At 35.8% G+C, this 18,459-nt stretch overlaps 3 protein-coding genes across 3 annotated transcripts; 2 read left to right on the top strand and 1 right to left on the bottom strand.

The window, feature by feature from the left end:
• The first annotated feature begins 361 nt into the window (after window positions 1-361).
• On the top strand, window positions 362-1,717 carry LOC110931239. The gene is made up of 3 exons (XM_035989199.1): window positions 362-533; window positions 598-1,077; window positions 1,521-1,717. Exons 1-3 carry the CDS (start codon window positions 362-364, stop codon window positions 1,715-1,717), a joined length of 849 nt encoding a protein of 282 aa, XP_035845092.1.
• A 768-nt stretch (window positions 1,718-2,485) lies between these two features.
• On the top strand, window positions 2,486-3,612 carry LOC110877737 (protein LIGHT-DEPENDENT SHORT HYPOCOTYLS 4). The gene is given in 2 exon segments (XM_022125936.2): window positions 2,486-3,217; window positions 3,220-3,612. Coding segments are annotated over 2 exon segments (738 nt in total). The 5' UTR covers window positions 2,486-2,634; the 3' UTR covers window positions 3,375-3,612.
• A 2,529-nt stretch (window positions 3,613-6,141) lies between these two features.
• LOC110939714 lies at window positions 6,142-7,706 on the bottom strand. The gene is made up of 3 exons (XM_035974767.1): window positions 7,091-7,706; window positions 6,972-7,028; window positions 6,142-6,639 (listed from the first exon to the last, which is right to left on the bottom strand). Exons 2-3 carry the CDS (start codon window positions 7,017-7,019, stop codon window positions 6,307-6,309), a joined length of 381 nt encoding a protein of 126 aa, XP_035830660.1. The 5' UTR covers window positions 7,020-7,028; window positions 7,091-7,706; the 3' UTR covers window positions 6,142-6,306.
• Between the last annotated feature and the right edge of the window lie 10,753 nt (window positions 7,707-18,459).

The raw sequence follows: 18,459 nt of genomic DNA, 5'->3' as shown, positions 1-18,459 counted from the left end.
CTGTACAAGTAACCGAAACACAAACATTCATATTAGACTAGAAGGTATGGGGGCCGGCTGAGGCCCGGCTAGGACCGGCGCCGGTCCCCCACACCGCCCCCTCCCTTCCGTTCCGTCGTCCCCAGCTCCCCACAACCGAACTCGACGTGCCACGTTTCAAACATATAGCCGTTACATAACGGCTAGATTTAATTAAAAAAAAAAACCTTTTTCACTTTAAATATATACCCATTCTTCTTCCATTTTTTATACCATTTCCTCAATATTTCACCCATTCTTCTCTCATTCTCATCCATTTTTATAAAAAAACACTCCCATTTTTATACCAATCTTTTATAAAAAAAATATCTTTTCATCCACAATGGCATCTAATTCTTGGTGGCCCTCGTCTTCATCAGACGAAGAGGAGATGTTTTTCGCAAACGTTGTGGTAAAGGCGGCGGAGATTCTTTTGGAGGAGGAAAAGGAAGAGGAAGATGGCTCGTCTGAAAACGTTATTACCAGACGAATACGGATTAACAGAGACCGCCAAGGTTTGTCATTAATAAATTTTATATATTTATATATTTCCTCGTATTTATATATTTTTTACGACAGGAGCGCACGAGAAATTGGTGAACGATTATTTTTTGGATGCACCCCTTTACAATGCCGACATTTTCAAACGAAGGTTCCGAATGAGTCGCCGGTTATTCACACGGATTGCTGATGATTTGGCGGGGCTAGACCCGTTTTTCACGCAACGGTCCAATGCTCGGAATTATGAAGGGTTCACCACGTTACAAAAGTGTACTGCGGCTATTCGCCAACTCGCGTACGGGACAGTGGCCGACGCTTTGGACGAGTACTTACAGATGTCGGCAAGAACTTCGCGGGAATGTTTGTATCGGTTTTGCCATAATGTGGTGAAACTGTATAGCAAACAATATTTGCGGAAACCAAACGTGTGCGATGTTCAACAGTTGTACGAAGCTCATGAAGCAAGGCACAGGTTTCCGGGAATGCTTGGTAGCATTGATTGTATGCATTGGGCGTGGCATAACTGCCCGACTGCGTGGCGAGGCCAATACACGCGAGGTGATCACGACCATCCAACCTTAATACTTGAGGCCGTGGTGTCACAAGATTTGTGGATCTGGCATTCTTTCTTTGGGCTCCCTGGTTCACTCAATGACCTCAATGTGCTATACCAATCGACGATCTTTAGCGATGTCGTTAATGGAATCGGTCCGGGCACCCGTTTTACAGTTTCAGGGGTTGAGTATAGACGCGGGTATTATCTTGCTGACGGAATATATCCGTCTTGGTCTACAATTGTCAAGACTATTTCATTTCCCGAGGACGAAAAAAGGAAAAAATTCGCCAAGCGTCAAGAAGCTGCAAGAAAAGACATCGAACGTGCTTTTGGTGTTTTAAAAAAAAATGGGTCATCCTTGAACAACCGGCACGTGCGTTCACACCGAAGAGGTTGCACCTTTGTATGTACGCTTGCATTTTGCTCCATAACATGATTATTGAAGATGAAGGTCGGGCGATTTGTGAGTATGATGAGAATGCATCTTACGGGAATACTGTCCCGGTAGATCCGACGCAACAGGATTTAAACTCGTTCGCGCTAACCAACGACTTCACGCATGCAAACCTTCAACAGGATTTGGTAGAACATATATGGAACAGCGTAAACGTCGGGGACGGTGACGGAGACGAAGACGAGTAGTATAATTTTTTATTTTTAGGAAATGTAATTTTTTTTTCGGAAATGTTTTTATTTTTTTATTTTTAGGAAATGTAATTTTTTTTATGTTATGAAATGAATTTATTTATGTTGTTTTATGTTGTATTTTTTAATTTTTATAAAGTTTTTATTAAGTTAATAAAAAAAAATAGGAAATTATAAAATATTAAGGTGGGGTAGCCCCATCGTCCACCCCCCTCAAAAATGAAGGAGGCCCATCCCCCACGAGCCGGTGATGTGGCGCCTACATGGCGGCCTATCCTCGTGGGGATAAGCCTCACCATACCCTTTAGTATTAGGGTGAAGGGGGCACCCCCTAATGAGGTGAGGGGAAACTTTTTTCAACCCAATCATAAGTTGCCATGTCATTTCCCCTTTATAACTTCCCTCTTGTCCAAAAACGTACGGGGTGCACCCCTCTTAGGAGAATTGTTTTTTTATTCAAAAAAAAAAAAAATAATAATTGATTGGTTGTTACAAGCTATGGGTCCACCATCTCCTCTCTTTCTTGTGCGGTGACTTCTCCCCCAACCCCCTCCCCGATTTCCCTCCCCTATTTGATGACGGCACCCTTACCGCTCGGCAACAATGGTCCCCGAAGGGAGTCACCGAGGGTGCCCCGCTCCCCCTTACGAAAATGAAAAAAATATTCGGCTTAACAACACTTAACACAAACCGAGCATAAAACCAGTTAAACGGGGTATTTTGTGCTTTGCAAAAAAAAAAAAAAAATTGAGGGGTATTTAATCAACCCTAGCCCTTAATAAATCCGCCCCTCCCCCATTGTTTTCTAGGGTTTTTTTTTTATGCTTGAAAAGATTCATCCCTCATCTCCTTCATCAAGAATCTTGATGAAACCCTAGATATTAAACTTAGATCTGTCTCATTACCCTTTTACCATGAGTGAAAGCATCAGTTCAAACTTTAGCACAAACATGTTAAGCCCAACACCATCATCCTCTTCATCTTCTTCAACCGCCACCACTCTCTTTAGCACAAACATGTTAACCCCACAATCATCACCACCACCACCACCACGCTCTTCATTTCCTTCCCGTTCTCCAACCGCCACCACTCTCAGCCGCTACGAGAGCCAGAAACGCCGTGACTGGAACACCTTCGGCCAGTTCCTCCGCGACCACCAGCCGCCGTTAACCATTTCCCAATGCTCCGGTGCACATATTATTGAATTCATCCGGTACCTTGACCAGTTTGGCAAAACAAAAGTTCACACACAACTCTGTCCATTCTTCGGTCGCCCCAACGACTCACCGGCAGTCTGCCCCTGCCCCCTCCGGCAGGCGTGGGGCAGCCTTGATGCCCTCATCGGCCGTCTCCGGGCAGCCTATGAGGAAAACGGAGGGAAGTGGCAGACTAACCCATTTGGAGCTCGAGCTGTTAGACTTTATCTACGTGAAGTTAGGGATTCTCAAGCTAAAGCAAGAGGGATCAGCTTCGAGAAGAAGAAGAAGAGAAAACGCCCACCGCAGCTGCCTCCATTGCCGCAGCTGCTGCCGCCGCCGCAGCTGTCACCACCACCGCCGCCGCAGCTGCCACCGCCACCACCGCAGCCGCAGCTGTCACCGCCACCGACACCGGGTTGTTGGTACTTCGGGGGTTGAAAAGATGGAAAATATGAATCAAGCAGGGTTTTGGAATCATGTGGTGGAAGTTATAAACTTTCCAAATGGAAAACCTTTATCAGTTGGAGGTAGAGTTACTTTATTGAAATTCTTGTTATACTTCTTTTCGTTGTATAAAGCGTCAATTTGTATTTTGGATAAGTTAGAAGCGATTAGAAGACGGTTCGGTTCTTTTGGGGAGGAGATGAAAATAGAAGTAGAACCAATTGGGTATGTTGGGAGAGGGTGATTGGTCCAAAAGAGAGGGGGGGGGGTGGGCTCACTTCGCGATATGAACGTTAGTTTATTAGTAAAGTGGTTGTGGAGGTTCAAAAACGAAGAAGGGAATTTGTGGCGTAGGGTAATGTGGGGAATGAGCGGTTTTGGTTAGATAGATGGGTCGGGTGGGCCACTTGCCGAACAATTTCCAGCTCTGTTCGTGTTGGAAAAAGATAAAAATGTGTCAGTCGCAGATGTTTGGATGGATGGGTGAATGGAATAGGCTGCAGATGTAGAGATTCAAGAATTGGGTTTGAAGAAACCTCGTATCACTTGTTCACTTTCTGTTACGTTGCAGCCATGGTCTACGGGGAAAGTTAGCAGTTGGTGCAGAATTCCTCAAGCATACGCCTTCACCTTCAAAGACTTGCTCAACATTCACAAGAACTCGGGATAGCTCGGCAACAAGTGTAGTTAGCAATGTTGCATCAAAGGCGTGACTAAAAATGAAATTTCTTTGAACATCTTCAATGCAATGCAGTTTAATCGGTTCTTTAATTCTCAATCAAAGCTGTTGACTCGTCTGTTTCAACTTCACAGACTAGAAACTGTTATGTTCCTAAGAGACTAGGAAGCAAGTGGAGGAGGCTGAACATTTTGTGCAGGTGACACAGCCATTGGTGCAAGAAGCTACTGTTGCTCTTATGCTTTGAATACTAGTTGGAAATGCTGATCTAGAACAAGGGTGTAAAACATATTGACTTTTTTAAAGTTTATTCTAAATATGTATTTATTGATTGAATGATGGAACAGAGTCAGATTCGTCTATATAGGAGCAAAACATGTGTTTGATTTTGTTCTAAAACGGAAGGTGGTATCGAGGGTGGCTAAAGATCGAAGGCTATAAAGCTCCAGCTCATTTAAGCTTGGCTAGATTCGAGCTTTTAACAAAATGATGTCAAACATCAAGATCAATTATAACAGGGTACAAAAATTAATTCCTTAAAAAGCATTATAATGTAGGGTTGAGATCCTACAAACAATGCTAACTGTAAGAACCGTAAGAACAGATCTGAGCCATTGATAGTTTAAATTAAGGGTTGATATTGATTACAAATAAAACCCAATAATTAATAATTAATACTATCAAGTTAGGGTATTTTAGTCATTTCCTATAAAATACTAATTCCACCAAGTTTTTTAAACTAAAATAACTTTTATATATTTCATTAATTTTGGAAAAAAATTATACCATAAAATCAAGTATTTTTTTATCTTTAATATGAGTACCATATTGCTATACTTTTTTTATTTATAAAAATGACTTTTTAAAAAGTTACAAAAAGATGTTTTATAATTGTGCTAGTTACGTAGTTGGAATGTGCTAATATGAAAATGTATTGTGTTAATTTTAAATCTATACGTATGTTCTTATTTTATTATGTAATTCTTATGTGTTGTTATTTTTTTTCCTTTTGTGTTGTTATTGGGAGCATATTTATAAATAAATTTGTTTTCTACTAGTTATGTAATAGTATGTGTTATTTACAAAATTAAAACAAAAATATGAAATTGTGCTAGTATGTAACAGTATGTGTTGTTTATAAAATTAAAAAAATGAAATTGTGCTAATTATGTAATAATTATGAAATTGTGCTAGTATGTGTTTATAAAATAAAAAAAAAGTGTGCTAGTATGTAACAGTATGTGTTGTTTAGAAAATAAAAAAATGAAATTGTGCTAGTATAGAACAATATATGTTGTTTATAAAACTAAAAAAAATGAAATTGTGCTAGTTATGTAATAGTATCTGTTGTTATTTTTTTCTTTTTATGTTGTTATTAGGAGCCTATTTAGAAATAAATTCGTTGGAATGTCGTATTTTTATTGTGTTAATGTTGTTTTGTTGGTGTTACAGTCGGATGCCCAGACGGTGGTGTTAAGAGAGTGCTAATGTCGTTATTTGATTGTGCTAATGTCGTTTTTTGATTGTGCTAATGTCGTTTTTTGATTGTGCTAATATTGTTATTTGATTGTGCTAATGTCGTTATTTGATTGTGCTAATGTCGTTGATAATGGAAGTTCCTTTTTTTGATTGAAACGCGAATGCTGATAATGTGGATGGTCTTACGTTATGCTAATGTCGTTTTTTGATTGTGCTATGGTCGTTGATAATGGAAGTTCTTTTTTTTTATTGAAACGAGAGTGCTAATAATGGAAGTTCCTTTTTTTATTGTTTTAATGTCGTTTATGTGGGTGTGCTTATGTTTTTTGTATTGGTGGTTCCTGAAGGTTTGTTTATCTGAATATGTTACAAAAATTCAAATTTTGGTTTGAATTAATATGCATGAATTTAGGGATATTTTGATAATTAATTTTAATTAATTATAAATAAATAGGGTCAAAATGTCTAAATTACCCCTAAACTAATTTTTAATTGAATAACACTTGTCATTTATGTATTGGTTCTTATAGTTCTTACAAAAACAAGAGTTTGTATTTGATCCCATGCCTTATAATGTATGCTATGTATAAAACATCATGCAAAATAATAAACCAAATGGATACAATTAAACCATCTGTATGTAATATTAATTTTAGAACCGGATAATAGGTCAGTCCCACCTTCAAACAATTAAATTCTGCTTTCATAAACCAAAAGAACAGACTAAAAAACAGATAAAATTCTAACACAACACTACTAGTACGAAAACCAACCGGAAACCAAAATCAAAGGATTGGAAGACAGGGACCGGTTCCACCTTTCATATGCGCATCAGGAACACTCGAGTAGCAATAGAGGCGGTTCGACATTTCCCAACCCCAATCCTCTCTTCTAGATATGTGCAATTGCGGCCAACGGTTAATTCTCACATAGTGTTCTCTAATCGTTCCATCTGCTAAGAAACTAGTGATGATGGAGTAACAGGACTCGTGGCCGCCCCAAACCTGGTCGCTGGAATCTGCTGTTTGGCTGCCATCTGGATGGAAGTAGCGGTGCATTGGCGCATCTTCTGCCCCTGTCCAATACGGGTCCAAATTGCGCCAGTATTCTGGGGCATCCTGCAATGCAATAAAAAATAAAAAGTTAACATAAGCATTGACATGATCATATGGGAGAATGATACTGGTGAGTGGAGATTAAAGTTGGCAAGATGAGCGGGTCGGGTTACAGGTCAACACAGTCAACACAAATTTAGTACGAGTTAAAACAAGTCGGGTCAGGTCATGATGGATTTGAATTACCAGCAGACGCTTATCTACTGCAATAACATGTATTAAAACCAGATTTTGAGCGACTTCTAACCTGTTCGACCCATTTAACACGAACCCCCCTTTATCTATTTTTTGTTTGACCCGTTTGAGAATAAATACTAGAAAACATAATTGCATGCCTCTCTGAAGTGAAACTCCCAAGCATGATCCCAAAGATCTTCCTTCATGATCCGGTCCTGATTAAGAAAAATCTTTAAGTATCTCTTAACACGATTAAGAAATAATTTTAAAGAGTTACCCGTTTGCCATCTTGAATGGACAACGAATAAGCAGACAACCGTGACAATCCCTCAGTTTCAAGAAAGCGGGGTAGATGAGCTTTTCCGGCCCATAGTTCTTCACACTATCAACAACAAAAATACATAGAACTATGTTTTTTATACATTCTTTTCTACAGATGATGTTTTAACATGATTCTAACCACAAATTATGTTCTCAAAGGTTGTTTCTTTACAGCATATATGCATGCTACATCATCAAACAATTATAACTCCTGCAACATTCAAGTTCTCTTGTGTCATCCATACTACGGCCACCAATAAGAAGCTATATGGACCTTCGAACTTTCATCAGGAGAGTTGAAACATCTAAAACTAAAAAACTTTCAAGAACCTGTCTGGTCCCATAGCCTTTTCTGAAGCAATCCATTTCATCACACAAACAAACCTCATTACATTTCCATGTTTTCATTTATTTTTACATTTAATCCTCATAAACGCTTGATTTATTTTAACAACAAAACCTCACAACAGTTTAACCAAACACGATCTTTTAACCTATTTACCTAATTGAGTTAAAAGGTTTGATTAGTTGTAATCAAGTTACAAGTGTGTTAAACATAACTTAAATTTATATTAAAAGGATCATTAACTTTTTTTAGTATAGCGTTCTTAATCGAAAATTAATATAATTTAAATTTTATTTTTATAAATTAATATATTTATAATATTCGGTTTATATGTATGTGTGTGTATATATATAGGGAAGGATAAAATGAGAACCCACTTGAGTTTAAAAAAAAAAAAAACTCGAGAAACCCTTGTAAAAATCTTATGTAACATTTTTATTTTTTTATAAAAAAATAGGGAATGTAACATACATATATTTGAACATTTTTGTAAAAAAAAAAAACGCAGAGTAGTTTTTTTTTAAATGTTAAAAATTCTATGTTACATAATATATATGTCCAGAAAAATGTAACATACAGATTTTGAACATTAAAAAAACTAGTCGGCACTTTTTACATTTTTTTATAAAAATATTCAAATATATGTATGTTACCTTCCATGTTTTTTTAGAAAAAAATAAAAATGTTACATAGGGTTTTCTTGAGTTTTTTCAACTCAGGTGAGTTTTCTTCCTATACTTTACCCCCTTCTCTCTATATAAATATAAATATTATTTTACATAAGTTTTATTAGTTTTATAAATACAAATTAAAATTTATAAAAATTAAGAGGGAAAAAAAAAAATAAAGAAAATACCTTATTTTGAGAAGTCCAAAACCACAAACTTTATACCATAGAAACCAAGAACCCACCATATATATAACGAGAGGCCTTTGTCTATGAGAACCACATAGGCGTCATAGACCTTTCGTTGTTGCAGATGGTCTCAGTCATATATTAATTAAAATATTATATGTACTCGTTATTCATTATAGAAAATTAAGAATATAGTTGAGGAGGCGCCAATTTTAATTAGTTGATTTTTTTTTTTAACTTTAAGTCTAAAGCCATGTTATGTTATCTAAGTCCACATGTCAGTTGTCACGCCTTTATAGTTAAAAATTCAAATGAAATGATCCTTCATTTGCATCTTCATGATCAAGCCATCAAATGTTGCACACAACTAAACAAGAAGAGTTCGATATGATCAAATGAAAAAAAAAAAAAAAAAAAAACAGAGGCATAATCATAATAACAAAATAATAATCGTGGTCGTGTATACCTTTTTAGACCAAATGATATCAGTGGAAGCAATTGAACGCCATCTACGAGAAACACCAAGTGTGGAAGCCAAGCTGCGTGCGTCGAGCCGGCTCAATATCATCAACATGATATCAGAGCCACATACGACTAATGGGTCTTGTTGTAAACTACGAGCACAGGGTCCGGACCCCCAGTGGTCCATAATGGTTTGGTCCGTTCTTTTGCTCGACAAAAAGAAATGAAAAGGTGATGAGTTAAGGACTCACGTGGGTGAATAAATAAGTGATGTGAAACTTGTGGGTTAAGGAAAGAAAGAAGATGAAGCAGGTGAGTGATGGTGAGAATACGTAATATTTGAATGCAGTCGTCATGAAGAAAGAAGAAGTTACTAGACCGTTTGATGTTTTCCCTATTTTGTTGTTTTCTAAAACTATGGCTGCTTGGCTTTGCACCGACCTTCTTTTATATTTTTTTATATGTATTTTTCACATGTATTTTTTACAAGATATCAACAAATATTGGTCCTTGGATTCATTTGTTTGTGGATTATATTATTATGCTTATGAATACACGTTTCGTATGTCAAAGCATTTTAGGATATATTTCTAAAAGTATTAATTTGCATGTTTACAACTTACAAGATTACGATCTTGACGTGTGTGTATATATATATATAAATGTTTACAAGTTCATGATAATGTTATATATGTATTGCGTACCCAAGTCAACCCGTGTCTCTATGAGGACCAAATACTCATTATTGTGGCATAAAATGATGTGGCATCATCTATGATGGTGGGTTGAGTTCACGGCATCTCAAACTTATAAGCTCGAATTAACGAGCAATATGGTACTTTATATATAACTATGGAGGTGTATGGATCCATCCTAGGATAATGTTAATAAACATGTTACTATGTGGGATTGACTTGCTACCCTACGTCACCCACGTTAATTAATTGTACCCAATGGACTTCGGATACCATATGATGAGCAATATGGACTTCGGGTTGAGTTCACGGCATCTCAAACTTATAAGCTCGAATTAATGAGCAATATGGTACTTTTGTAAGGGTGACACAACCATTGGTGCAAGAAGCTACTGTTGCTCTTATGCCTTGAATACTAGTTGGAAATGCTGATCTAGAACAGGGTGTAAACTTGTATTGGCAGTGAAGTAGTTGTAAACAGAAACATATTGACTTTTTTTAAGTTTATTCTAAATATGTATTTATTGATTGAATGATGGAACAGAGTCAGATTCGTCTATATAGGAGCAAAACATGTGTTTGATTTTGTTCTAAAACGGAAGGTGGTATCGAAGGTGGCTAAAGATCCAAGGCTATAAAGCTCGAGCTCGTTTAAGCTTGGCTAGATTCCAGCTTTTAACAAAATGATGTCAAACATCAAGATCAATTATAGCAGGGTACAGAAATTAATTCCTTAAAAAACATTATAATGTATGCTAATTAAAAGAGTAAAACATCATGCAAAAACATCCCAGAAGCATCAATAATAAATCAAAGGGATACAATTAAACTTTCTGTATATTAATATTAATTTTAGAACCGGATAATAGGTAACTCCCACCTTCAAACAATTAAATTCTGCTTTCATAAACCAGAAGAACATACTAAAAAACAGATAAATTTCTAACAAAACATTACTAGTACAAAAACCGGAAACCAAAATCAAAGGATTGGAAGAGAGGGACCGGTTCCACCTTTCAAATGCGCATCAGGAACACTCGAGTAGCAATAGAGGCGGTTCGACATTTCCCACCCCCAATCCTCTCTTCTAGATATGTGCAATTGCGGCCAACGGTTAATTCTCACATAGTGTTCTCTGATCGTTCCATCTGCTAAGAAACTAGTGATGATGGAGTAACAGGACTCGTGGCCGCCCCAAACCTGGTCGCTGGAATCTGCCGTTTGGCTGCCATCTGGATGGAAGTAGCGGTGCATTGGCGCATCTTCTGCCCCTGTCCAATACGGGTCCAAATTGCGCCAGTATTCTGGGGCATCCTGCAATGCAATAAAAAATAAAAAGTTAACATAAGCATTGACATGATCATGTGGGAGAATGATACTGGCGAGTGGAGATTAAAGTTGGCAAGATGAGCGGGTCGGGTTACAGGTCAACACAGTCAACACAAATTTAGTACGGGTTAAAACAAGTCAGGTCAGGTCATGATGGATTTGAATTACCAGCAGACGCTTATCTACTGCAATAACATGTATTAAAACCAGATTTTGAGCGACTTTTAACCTGTTCGACCCATTTAACACGAACCCCCCTTTATCTATTTTTGTTTGACCCGTTTGAGAATAAATACTAGAAAACCTAATTGCATGCCTCTCTGAAGTCAAACTCCCAAGCATGATCCCAAAGATCTTCCTTCATGATCCGTTCCTGATTAAGAAAAAGCTTTAGATATCTCTTAACACGATTAAGAAATAATTTTAAGCAGTTACCCGTTTGCCATCTTGAATGGACAACGAATAAGCAGACAACCGTGACAATCCCTCAGTTTCAAGAAAGCGGGGTAGATGAGCTTTTCCGGCCCATAGTTCTTCACACTATCAGCAACAAAAATACATAGAATTATGTTTTTATACATTATTTTCTACAGATGATGTTTTAACATGATTCAAACAACAAATTATGTTACAACTCCTGCAACATTCAAGTTTTCTTGTGTCATCCAATAAGAAGCTATATGGACCTTTGAACTTTCATCAGGAGAGTTGAATCTCTGCCACATCTAAAACTAAAAAACTTTCAAGAACCTGTCTGGTCCCATAGCCTTTTCTGAAGCAATCCATTTATTTTTACATTTAATCCTCATAAACGGTTAATTTATTTTAATAACTAATTTAGTATTTAATATTGTATAGATAAACAGAGCATAACTAAGAACAAAATATATTATTAATAATATTTAAATATTGAATAATAATGTAAGTATTATATAATTAAGGGGAAAACATAATCAATAGAAAGACAATAATGTAAACATTACAACTCTTTTGTGGTTGTTGGTAGGTTGAAAGGTTTTGGGTTGGCTGTCTAATTTATTCAATCCAAAGATTGAATACGACCCAAATATTTATTTGTGTCAAAGGTAACAAGAGTTTAACCAAACACGATCTTTTAACCCATTTACCTAATTGAGTTAAAAGGTTTGATTAGTTTTAATCAAGTTACGAATGTGTTAAACATAACTTAAGTTATATTAAAAAGATCATTAAGTTTTTTTAGTATAGCGTTCTTAAACGAAAATTAATATAATTTAAATTTTATTTTTATAAATTAATATATTTATTATATTCGGTTTATATATATACAGGGGAAGGATAAAATGAAAACTCACTTGAGTTAAAAAAAAAAACTCAAGAAACCCTTGTAAAAATCTTATGTAACATTTTTATTTTATTTTTTTTTTTATAAAAAATAGGGAATGTAACATATATATATTTGAACTTTTTTGAAAAAAAAAACAATAAAGCGCCGAGTATTTTTTTTAAATGTTAAAAATTCTATTTTACATAATATATGTCAAAAAAATGTAACATACAAATTTTGAACATTAAAAAAAACTAGTTGGCACTTTTTACATTTTTTAATAAAAATGTTCAAATATATGTATGTTACCTTCCCTGTTTTTTTAGAAAAAAAAAATAGAAATGTTACATAGGGTTTTCTTGATTTTTTTCAACTCAAGTGAGTTTTCTTCTTAGACTTCACCTCTCTCTCTCTCTCTCTATATATATATATATATTATTTTACAAACGTTTTATTAGTTTTATAAATACAAATTAAAATTTATAAAATTAAGAGGAAAAAAAAAAGAAAATACCTTATTTTGAGAAGTCCAAAACCACAAACTTTATACCCTAGAAACCAAGAACCCACCATATATATAACGAGAGGCCTTTGTCTATTAGAACCACATAGGCGTCATAGACCTTTCGTTGTTGCAGATGGTCTCAGTCATATATTAATTAAAATATTATATGTACTCTTTTTTATAGAAAATTAAGAAAACCGTCTAATATAGTTGAGGAGGCGCCAATTTTCATTAGTTGATTTTTTATTGGCAAATTGGATTTAAATAATCCCAACTTGCTCAATTTGGCCGATAATAATCCCAACTCAGTTATTGGCCGATAATAATCCGAACTGGTCCATTTTTGGCCAATAATAGTCCGCCGTTAAAAATAGCTTAACGGAGTTAAGCTTTTTTCCGAATTACAAACCGATGTTTTATGGATTTTGATCAGAACGAGGATACGATTCGATTTATGTAAAACTTACCTCGAAACGATGCTTCAAACGATTTGATTTTTGTTAATTGGAAGTTTAAACACCCGAATTGAAGCACCGTTTTCGTCGTTTGGGGCAGTATTTCGAGGTAAATTTTATATCAATCAACTCGTATCCTCGTTCTGATCAAATCCATAAAACATCGGTTTATAATTCGGAAAAAAGCTTAACTCCGTTAAGCTATTTTTAACGGCGGACTATTGTCGGCCAAAAGTGGACCAGTTCGGATTATTATCGGCCAATAACTGAGTTGGGATTATTATCGGCCAAATTAAGAAAGTTGGGATTATTTAAATCCAATTTGCCTTTTTTATTTATCTTCAAGTCCAAAGCCATGTTATGTTATTTGTGATATCTAAGTCCACATGTCTGTCACGCCTTTATAGTTAAAAATTCAAACTAAATATTAGTAATCCTTCATTTGCATCTTCATAATCAAGCCATCAAATGTTGCACACAACTAGAAATGAAGAGTTCGACATGATCAAATGAAAAAAAAAAAAAGAAAAGAAAAGAAGAGGCATAATCATAACAAAATCATAATCCTGTATACCTTTTTAGACCAAATGATATCACTGGAAGCAACTGAACGCCATCTACGAGAAACACCAAGTGTGGAAGCCAAGCTGCGTGCGTCGAGCCGGCTCAATATCATCAACATGATATCAGAGCCACATACGACTAATGGGTCTTGTTGTAAACTACGAGCACAGGGTCCGGACCCCCCGTGGTCCATAATGGTCCTTTTCCTCGACCAAAAGAAAAGGTGATGAGTTAAATGATGTGATGGAGGACCCACAATAAATAAGTGATGTGAAACTTGTGGGCTAAGGGAAGAAAGAAGATGAAGCAGGTGAGTAATGGTGAGATTACGTAATATTTGAATGCAGTCGTCATGAAGAAGGAAGAAGTTACTAGACCCTTTGATGTTTTCCCTATTTTGTTGTTTTCTAAAAGTGCTGATTCAGGTGCTTGGGTTTGCACCGACCTTCTTTTATATTTTTTTTTGTTACAAGATATCAACGAACATTGGTCCATGGATTCATTTCTTTTGCCGTGTTTAAATAGTTGGACCAAGAGAGAGAGAGAGAGAGAGAGAGAATTGTAAAACTGATTAAGGTACGTAATTTAGGTTGTGAATTCGTATATGATCTTTGTTTGTGGATTATATTATTATGCTTATGAATACACGTTTCGAATGTCAAAGCATTTTAGGATATATTTCTAAAAGTATTAATTTGCATGTTTACAACTTACAAGATTATGATCTTGACGCGTGTGTATATATATATAACAAGTTCATGATAATGTTATATATTTATTGCGTACCCTAGTCAACCCGCTTCTCTTTATGAGGACCACGTACTCATTATTGTGGCATAAATGATGTGGCATCATCCTTGATAGTGGGTTGAGTTCACGATATCTCAAACTTATAAGCTCGAATTAATGAGCAATATGGTACTTTATGTATAACTATGGAGGTGTGTGGATCGATCCTAGGATAATGTTATTAAACATGTTACTACGTGGGATTGACTTGCTACCCTGCATCACCCACGTTAATTAATTGAACCCCATGGACTTCGGGTACCATATGATGAGAAGTTATGATTTAATTTTATATGTTATTTAATTATTTGCTTTACAAGGATGTGTTTGGCCTGGACATGCAACTCGTCAGATGAAAACAAGACCGTGAGTTTTTGGATGGGTAACCCATTAGGGACAAGCGAACAACATCCTAACATGTTTACTTATTGTTACATATTACATCTTAAAACTTTTATTTATCTTACGTATGATAAACTATTATGTTTGTTACCTTTTATAATCTCGCACCTCTCAGCTATTGTAATTAGTAGAACACTTAAATTTATTTGATTACCGAATATTAATTCTAAGGTATATTGCGCAGTTAACCCTAAAGATTATAAATTTATTCTGTGATATAGACACTCACCAAAACTTATAACCTAGTATGAATCTATTACTTGATATAGACCATCACCAAGAATCATACGAAGCAATAAAAAACAATAAAACACTTTTAAGCATGCATATACATCAAAACAATAACCGAGTCGACTACTTTCGTAAATAATCCATAAATAACTAAATATCCATCAAAAAAAATCTATACTTTACAATCCAATCATCCAATCTATGTAGTATAAAAGATCTAGCCAAGAATCATAGTCAAGAACGAAAATAATAAACAAGGTTTAATAGCAGAATTCATTGACATAGAAACAAATAACTAAGAAAACAAGAAATAATCGAATGCATAGAACTCGTTTAATTCTTGATCTATAAGCTTCCACTTCAACTCCAATAATTCTCTAGTCTTGAACCCTTGCCAAATAATGCTCCAAAATTCGTCCTCTAAGACCTGATCGTCTGATCTTGGCGTCCAAGTAATATTCCAGCCGTATATGATTCTTCGTCCCCAAGTAATTGTAGTTCGTACTCTCTTTGTGTATGTTGTGTGTACTAGTAGGGTGCCCGCGCGATGCGGCGGGGGTCGACACTTTGTATTGCGGCACTCGTTTCTGGTAGGTTTCTTATTCGTATAATATTTATGATAACATTATTGTGGTGGATATATGTCATAAGTATTACACATATGTAAAGTTTTATTTTTTTTATAAAAATTAATAATCAAAAGAAAAAAAATATTGTTCTTTTTTATAAAATTAATAATCAAAAGATAAAAAATAAAAGATAAGTTGTTATAATTGTAAAGTATGTTATTTTATTAGTTAACTTATAAAGTATAATTTTATTCTTTAAAGTTCATAACTTTTTTTTTAAATATCCACATAGTACTCATTCAATAAACTTTAAGTTTAAAATTTTCGTTTTTATATGTCACACCCCGAATTTTCCACGTGTATCACCGGTGGGCCCGGTGGGGGATTACCGTGACGATGTTGGCAACAATATAGTCAAACCGCACAATTATATAAATGCACAGCGGAAGCTTTAAAGATAAATATATACTTCAACCTCTGGTTGTAATATCAAATGTATTACAGAAGTCGAATATATCCACAGCGGATCAAAATAACAAATATTGTTCATTCAGATACGGCATCGAGTTTGCGAGACTATTCGTGATGCTTAGGAAGCTAATACCAGCCAATTTCGTATAGTACCTGCACTTAATCTTTTTGGGGAAAATACGTCAGTTTACACTGGTAAATACATTCAACTGACACATTTGAAAATGTTTATTAAAATTGATTTGAATGCACAAGGCACAAACTCTTTTATAACTTGGGAAAATTATTAAAATCTTGTGAACGTTTTACATGTTCTTTTATGCGTTCAGTAGCCCGGGTCGTGCCGGGTTAAAGATTTTAGACACACCACATTGCGTAAAACCGTAGTATAAAAACCAACGGCTACGTCTTTTAATTTAATGTCGACAATATATACCGGGTGTACGCCTACACCGGGATGTCGATGGTCGTGGCCATTTCGTAAAATGATGCCAAGGATATCCGGGACAACAGTCATTAAACCCCCCAAAGCCTTTTAAGAAACAAAACTGTTTAAATGAGCCGATCATATTATTTAATTAACCACCTAAGCGATGGAAAAATATAATGCTCAATCAAGCGGTATTAACATACCGTAACCCAAGCCCGTATAGGGGAAATAAGTTAAAGTATTTACCTTTGCAAGTATATTTCCTTAATTTGATTAAATCACCGATAGCTTTTACTGGGCTCCTAATCTGGAACGAAGGTTTTAATTAACCTCTTAGAATCCTAACGAGTCTTTATAATGGCCGTAGCCTAGACCGGTTGGTTCCGATATGTGAATACGGTTTAATCGCGCGAAAAGGCGAAGACCGAGAATGGAGTGTGATTCTGCCCCAAACAAGTTCAGAGACTTGTTTTATAAGGGTTTATGGTTCACACTTCTGGATTTTGGGGTTCAAATAATATAATTTGACCCGTATCGGCTAAATTATGAAAACTAGTTTCATAAGGCGAACCGTGCGCGCAATAGGCGAAACGGTTTACCATGGGAGTCTTACGCTTATTTCCTAAGTCAATATGCCTTAAAGAGGTTGTGGCATCAGTAGGATACCTTCCGTGATACCCGTAACGAGTTTAAGTTAATATTATGCCCCGTAGGGGCTTCTCGGTCATTTTAAAGACTTTTAAAGAGCTTTTCGAGTTCTACAGGAAATCTGGGTTTCCCGAACAGTTTAAAAAGTCTGAAATACTTTATTTATTATTTAAAATCAGTAGCAACTGGAATCGGGTCAAAAGACCTTGTAGAACTCAAGTTTTGGCCGAAAAGGGCATATTCGGTATTTACCGAACCGTAGCCATAACCGCAGGTTATGAGCGAGGTAAAAATTATTAAAAATCTTTAAAATTCCCAAAATATTATTTTAATACAGTGGGTAAAAGTTTTGGTGACGAAATCTTGGTTTAGATAGGCGTTATGCTAATTGCGCCGTTTATTACAAAAGTTTACTTTAATTGCGCTATTTAGCATAACTCTCATTCTAGACCTCGGATGGACGTGAAACTTTAAGGACATGCTTATAATTTAATAAGCAAGGTTCTGGTCCGTTCACGTGTCCGAAATACTCGTTTTATTTTCAAAATGGCGTTACGGTCAACTTTTAGGCGATTAACGGAAATGTGCAAAAGACTCGGATAACTCATGAACCGATCACAGAGGTTTATTCCATCATGTAACCTGGTCCTAAGAGAGTCCTAAGGCATATCTATACCTCACTAAAACGGGTCAGAACTGAAGTCAAAGCAAAAGTCAAACTTTTGCGACATTCGGCTCCGAACCGGGTCAATATAGCAAACGGTCGATTCAAACGAGCGCAAACAAGTTTATATGCTTAATATCATGTTTTATGAACATTAAAACAGGTTTCATAACGTACACATTACAGATTATGTACAAAACGGCAAAATGACTTTCTGTTGACTTTTTAAGTGCGCGTTTGACTCGATATTTGACATAGTTAGAGTGGTGATCAGAGGGAACCCTTTTAGAGGTTTATTACCCACATAGATACCAACTCAAAACTACTTTTGATCCGACAATTCACTGGACCATTTGTGAATTATCGTTATGACAACCGTTAGTTACGACGGTTGAGTTTATAAGCTAAATCTATGGAAATATAAGACCAAAATGGATTTGAACGACTTACAGAAGTTGTATCTTGCTTAGAGAGCAGAGAGGAATGCTTGAGAGCTTAGAATGATCAGTAGATGAGTTGTTTGAGGTGTGGTGAACATATGCTCACAATGTGGCTATTTATAGTGTTCAAAAGGCCTTTAGATCATCACAACTCATTCTACAA

This window comes from Helianthus annuus, chromosome 1 (genome assembly GCF_002127325.2).
Source record: "Helianthus annuus cultivar XRQ/B chromosome 1, HanXRQr2.0-SUNRISE, whole genome shotgun sequence".
Lineage (NCBI taxonomy): Eukaryota > Viridiplantae > Streptophyta > Magnoliopsida > Asterales > Asteraceae > Helianthus > Helianthus annuus.
The sequence above is the reverse complement of the archived record's forward strand: the minus strand, read 5'-3'. Positions and strand labels throughout refer to the sequence as shown.